At 41.7% G+C, this 6416-nt stretch overlaps 1 protein-coding gene across 1 annotated transcript in view; it reads right to left on the bottom strand.

Moving 5' to 3' along the window:
- ADAMTSL1 (ADAMTS like 1) overlaps positions 1–6416 on the bottom strand; it is a 431341-nt gene that overhangs the window by 397011 nt on the left and 27914 nt on the right. Inside the window, exon 2 of the mRNA XM_021715583.1 lies at positions 2181–2308. Within this exon, the coding sequence (XP_021571258.1) occupies positions 2181–2308 (128 nt within the window). The remainder of the gene's footprint in view (positions 1–2180; positions 2309–6416) is intronic.

The following is a 6416-nucleotide window of genomic DNA, read 5'->3' as shown; positions in this document are numbered from 1 at the left end:
GGTCTCGAACCCGCGGGCTCAGGCAATCCACTCACCTCAGCCTCCCAAAGGCGCGGGATTACAGGCTGAGCCATCGGGCCTGGCGGAACACATCTCTTAAATGTTTATAATTTTAGCATTTACATTCTAGTTTTTCAACACATTTTCAGTAAGACAATTGCTAACCTCTATAGTATCACAATAAAAACAACTGAAGCCTTAGTTTACTAGGTGGAAAAATTGTTATTTTTGAATTCATATAGCATCAATATTTGATTATTTGCTGAATGACAATTTTATTTGTGATTTTAACTGATTCCTTACTGCTTCTCGCTCAGTAAAAGACCTGACCACAATGCAAGATTCACATCACTGAGACAACATGAAAATTCCCACTCATTTCTTACTAGTTTTGAGAGACACATGTTTTGGCTTATCCCTATAAAATATTCAGGGATGCTAATTGGGAAAATAGATAACAAGAACATTCCAAATTTGTACACTTTGGCTTTACTGATGTATGATTATTATCAGTTATACTATCACTATGTAGCATCATGTTTTGCAGATTTTGGAAGTTTTTTAGATTCGAGATTAAGAGAGCAGGTGAATCATAAAGAGAAAAAAACAATCTTCATTCTTATCAGTTCGAGGTTCTGGCTGATATGAAGCTGACCTCAAAAGAAGACAAACAAGCTTTCTGGTGGACACAATCCCACAGACCCATCTTCAGTGCAGACTCAAATGCCAGAATGACCCCGAATCAGAATTGATCTGGTATCTTGCTGGCTAGTTCTCAGGGTACATTTCCAATGGGACCTGTCTGAGACCAAAACAGTGTCTAGCTATCAGCAGATTCAGTGAAGGATCATCTACAGAGCTCCTAATATCTGTCAGACCCTGTGCAGGCTTTGGGGAAATGTAAAGGAGTAAGAGCCCGATTTCAAGAAATTCTCGGTCTCATTAAAGTAAGTTGACATTCTGCTGAACCTACATCTTACCACTTTCTGCCATTTATTTATGCAAAGTCTAGAACTCTTTTTCTGTTTCATGTTTTATAATATGGTGTATAGTGATTGTGATCAAACCTTCTACTTGCCGCATATAACACTTTTCACTGGCAAATAAAACCTTTCATTAAAATATTACTATGGTACTTTATTTTATAGTCTGGAGACAAATCTAGTCATAGACCACACAGCTCAAGAAGCAGTTTTAAATTATTATTACTCTAAGTAAAAATTTCCATTCTAAGTCCCCAGCTTTTTCCTGTTAGCTTAGAAGCCATTAGCCACTCCAACTCTCCCTTCTTCAATCTTCTCACTCTTCACAACCCAATTCCCACCAAAGTTTATATTCTTTGAAACCTCTTTATGTTTCAAATTCATCACTCTTTGAACTGAATGACCTTGGAAATCTTCTGCCTATAAAAACACCTACAAAGCTAAACTAATATATCATTCACTTGCGAAATATTTGGTAGCCCTGGAATTCCAATATGCCATAAACATCAATATTGTTGCTACGATTGCCACCAAAATTTTTTTTTTTTGCTGTTGTTGTTGTTTTTTTGAGTTGGAGTCTCACTCCGTCGCCCAGACTGGAGTGCAGTGACCGCTCCCGGCCACCGCAGCCTCGACCTGCTGGGCTCCGGCGATCCTTCCGCCTCAGCCTTCCGAGTAGCTGGAATTACAGGCCTGCGCTACCATGCCCGGCTGATTTTTTTGATTTTTATTGTAGAGATGAGGTCTCGCCAAGTTGCCCAGGCGGGTCTCGAACCCGCGGGCTCAGGCAATCCACTCACCTCAGCCTCCCAAAGCGCTGGAGATTACAGGCTGAGCCACCGAGCCCAGCTGATTGTCACCAAAATTATTAGGATGACACAAAAAGTGCCATATATTACAGCGCTAATGATTCCAGAACCATTTCTAATAATCAATTATCCTTTTGGACTTAACGTGAAAACAGATAAAATTTGCTTAGTAAGATAAATCATCTGTTGTTTATCATGCAAGAGTTTATACATACCCGGCTAGAGACAGACATAAGAAAAAAACCCAAATTTAATTCCTTATGCCTTCCTTCCATTTCTTTCCTTTATCTGGATCCATGAGCAACAAACATAACCCCAACCACAATCGTAGGCTTCCAATCTGCCACCTCTGGCTCTCGCTAAGACCCTCGGAGGGTACAGAACTTACTGGCTGCTGAGGCAGCGTCTCAGGGAGTAGGAGGCCCCTCCTCCACACGTTCGTGAGCACTCGCTCCACGGGCCCCAGGCATCCCACAGGCCGTCCCTGTCCTCCTCGGAGCGTGCTGTCCTGGAGCTCTGTGAGAAAGGAGACAAGGGTCATCAGCACATCCCCATCGAACCCTGACACGAGTCCTGAAGTGACCAGGTCTCAATGTTGCACTTCATAGTCCTAATGGAGAAGAGATCAAGATAAAATCGGTGCTATCGTTAAGAGAACAGACTCTGGAGTTAGAAAGTAACTGGGTTTGGGTACACATTCTGTTTTTTTTACTATGAGTCCTTGAACATGTAACTTACTACCTTCCTTATGTCCCAGTTTCCCTTTCTATAAAATGGGGATATTACAACCATGCCACTACACACACGCACACGTACACACACATACAAACTATAGGAGGATTGATTTAGCCCCAAACTAGTGCCAGACTAATTATTTTTTTTTATTTTGCAGTAATGGGGTCCTTTATAAATCAGTTGCTATCAGGGCCTCAGTTATTAAACTGACTATTCCTTCGAACTTTTGAAACTTAAACAAATGGAGTTAGAAACCCGGCTCAGAATCTTATACAAATAATTTTCTAACTCATAGATGCTACATTTAGATTCCTAAGTCATTTGAAAGGGGAAACAGGACAGCATAGTGATTTTTATTTTTGAGTTGGAGTCTTACTTTGTCACCCAAACTGGAGTGCAGTGGCTGTTCCCAGCCACCACAGCCTCAACCTGCTGGGCTCCGGTGATCCTTCCGCCTCAGCCTTCTAAGTAGCTGGAACTACAGGCGCGTGCTACCATGCCCAGTAGTATTTTTGATTTATTGTAGAGACGAGGTCTCGCTAAGTTGCCCAGGTGGGTCTTGAACCCGCAGGCTCAGGCAATCCACTCACCTCGGCCTCCCAAAGTACTGGGATTACAGGCTGGGCCACCGAGCCCAGCCAGCATAGTGATTAAAAGCAGGAGTTGTGGGCCTACGTAGCCTGGGATAGAATACTGGCTTCAGAGCTTCTTAACCGTGTAACCTGGACACATACATAAGCTCCTTATGCTTCAGTTGTCTCATCATAAAATGGGAGAAAGTGAAAATTCCTATGTCAATAAATCACTGTGAAGACTGCAAGAATTAATATATACATAAAGCACACAAAGTGGAAATTAATGTTCATGGGTGGATAAATAGACAAACAAAATGTGGTACATATATACAATGAATTATTATTCAGCCTTAAAAAGGAAGAACATTTCAACACATGCTACAACATGGATGAACTTTGAAGACATTACACTAAGTGAAATGAGTCAGACACAAAAGAACAAATATTGCACGGTTCCACTTATATGAGTTACCTAGCATAGTCATAGTCATAGACATAGAAAATAGAATAGTGGTTACCAGGGGCCTGGGGGAGGCAAATGGGAAGTTGTTTAATGGACACACCATTTCAGTTATGGAAGATGAAACGAGTTCTGGAAATGGTTGGTAATGAAGGTCACACAAAAATGTGAACGTACTTAATGTCACTGAAGTATAAGGTTAAAAATGATGAAATTTTGTGTTAAGTACATTTCATCAGAAAAATAAACATACATACACTTTTTTTTTAAAGTGAGAAAGCAGGATTTATTGAGAGGACAGAAAAGCTCCCACAGTTGGAGGGGACCCGAAGGGGTTGTCCCACATACACTTTTTTAAAAAGCACAATGGGCCTAAAAAACAATCCTCACTATACTGTATACACATTTGTGCCGTTGCCATTATTATTATTATTATTATTATTATTATTATTATCATCATAGTTGGGGTCTGTCACCCAGGCTGGAAGTGCAGTGGCACAATCATGGCTTACCGCAGCCTCAACCTCCTGGGTTCAGGTGATCCTCCCACCTCAGCCTCCTGAGTGGCTGGGACTACAGGTGCACATCGCCATGTCCGGCTAATTGTTTGAAGTTGTGGGTTTTTAAAAATTTTTCGGTAGAGACAAGGTCATGCTGTGTTGCCCAGGCTGCTTCAATCATCTGCCCACCTTGGCCTCCCGAAGTTATAGGATGACTGGCATGAGACACTGTACTTGTTAAGTATCACTTCCCTGAAATCCCTGACTTTTCGACGGTAGTACCTTACAATCACCTGCCATATTGGATCTGTCTGGTGGTGAAATCGGCCAGAAGTTTTAGGTTTCTATAAAATGGGGTATGACATGGGGAACAGAACCACATTGGTAACCCCACAGTCTGTACTTTTTTTTTTTTTTTTTTTTGAGTTGGCGTCTCACTCAGTTGCCCAGACTGGAGTGCAGTGGCCGCTCCCGGCCACCACAGCCTTCAACCTACTGGGCGCCGGCGATCCTTCCGCCTCAGCCTTCCGAGTAACTGGAACTACAGGCGCGCACTACCATGCCTGGCTAATTTTTCTTTTATTTATTGTAGAGATGAGGTCTCGTCAAGTTGCCCAGGCGGGTCTCGAACCCACGGGCTCAGGTAATCCACTCACCTCAGCCTCCCAAAGGCACCGGATTACAGGCTGAGCCACCGAGTCCAGCTCAGTCTGTACTTTCTAAAGGAAGTACTTATTGAGCTCCAAAGCCTGGTTTTTGAGATTAATAAAACCAATCTTTAACCACTGCAATATGAGGTACACTATATTCAGAACTTACACAGTGAGAGAGAACGACTCATTGCCACTGAAGTACACATAGCCTGGTCGTTTCTCCATAGTCCACTAAATTCATCCCTCAGATTTTTAAAAGTTTACTCTGGGGCCGGGTGCAGTGGCTTAGCCTGTAATCCTAGTACTTTGGGAGGCCGAGGTGAGAGGATTGCCTGACCCCGAGGTTTCGAGACCAGCCTGGGCAACTTGGTGAGCCCTTGTCTCTACAATAAATCACAAAAACTAGCCAGGTGTGGTGGCATCCGTCTGCAGTTCCAGCTACTTGGAAGGCTGAGGTGGAAGGATCGCCTAAGCCCAGCAGGTGGAGGCTGCGGTGACTGTGAGTGTGCCACTCACTCTAGCCTGGGTGACAGAGTGAAACTCCTAATCAAAAAAAAAAAAAGAAGTTTACTATGCATCACCTCATTCTTTTTTTGTTTACTTTGTGTGAGTGGAAGATAGGACTTCTGAGAGCGGTGCGGTCTTTTCCTGATGCAGTTTCTATTTGTGACAAATATACATGTGTACAATGCAATTTCTCACATTTTATTCAAATTCAGTCTGACTGTGATGAAAACCAGTCTCACAAATGCTAGGATTCGTGCAGTAACTGAAATTGTGAAATGAGCGATTACAAACTTTGATGCTATCCAATTACTACAACTGCAAAAAAAAAAAAAAAAAAAAAAAACCTGCACGCAGTATTCACATGTGAGCTGCATTTCCGTGTGAGATAAAAACACCAGAATGCTAAATCCTTAGGGGGTTTCCCTCTGGCTGCTCTCTGGGTAAGATAATTAGGAAATAATGTATGGTTGTGATTTTGTTTTTCTAGAAAAACAAATTGTTTCAAACTCTGTGCTAAAGTTGCTTGATATCTTTCATATGCCCTGTCTAAAGAGGCACTAAAAAGCCTCAATGGTGAGGTTTCACTGCTAAGCCCCTTACCTCATTACAAGTTGCACATTTCAGCACAACTATGCATATTGCATGCCCATGTTGTCTCTGAAAGAGACCTCACGCTAACCCAAGAACAAGTCATGGGTCTATTTCTCAAAGCCAAACAAACTCCAAGTTGTCTTTTAACAAGTAGAATAAACATAATGCATTTCAACTGAATCCATGTTTAATGTTGGACAAAGTGATTTTTCTCCTTTTTAACTGTGCCAGACTTTTACATCTATAACCAGAAATGACACTTTAGCAAGCCCTTCAGATCATTTAAAATCTAGAGGTATCTGCTTGTTGCAGTTTTTAAGACTTTTCTTCAATAGAAACAACTTTTGTGTCTGGCCCTGGTAGAACACGTTTATTTCTCTCTTTTGAATGTTCAGTCCTTTTGACCTTACAGCTGCGTTCGTTTTCTTTCTTTCTTTCTTTCTTTCTTTCTTTCTTTCTTTCTTTCTTTCTTTCTTTCTTTCTTTCTTTCTTTCTTTCTTTCTTTCTTTCTTTCTTTTTCTTTCTCTCTTTCTCTCTCTCTCTCTCTCTCTCTCTCTCTCTCTCTCTCTCTCTCTCTCTTTCTCTCTCTCTCTCTCTTTCTTT

The sequence above is a fragment of the Carlito syrichta genome, unplaced genomic scaffold (genome assembly GCF_000164805.1).
Source record: "Carlito syrichta isolate Samal-C Ts95f unplaced genomic scaffold, Tarsius_syrichta-2.0.1 Scaffold307203, whole genome shotgun sequence".
Taxonomy (NCBI): Eukaryota; Metazoa; Chordata; class Mammalia; order Primates; family Tarsiidae; genus Carlito; species Carlito syrichta.
The sequence above is the reverse complement of the archived record's forward strand: the minus strand, read 5'-3'. Positions and strand labels throughout refer to the sequence as shown.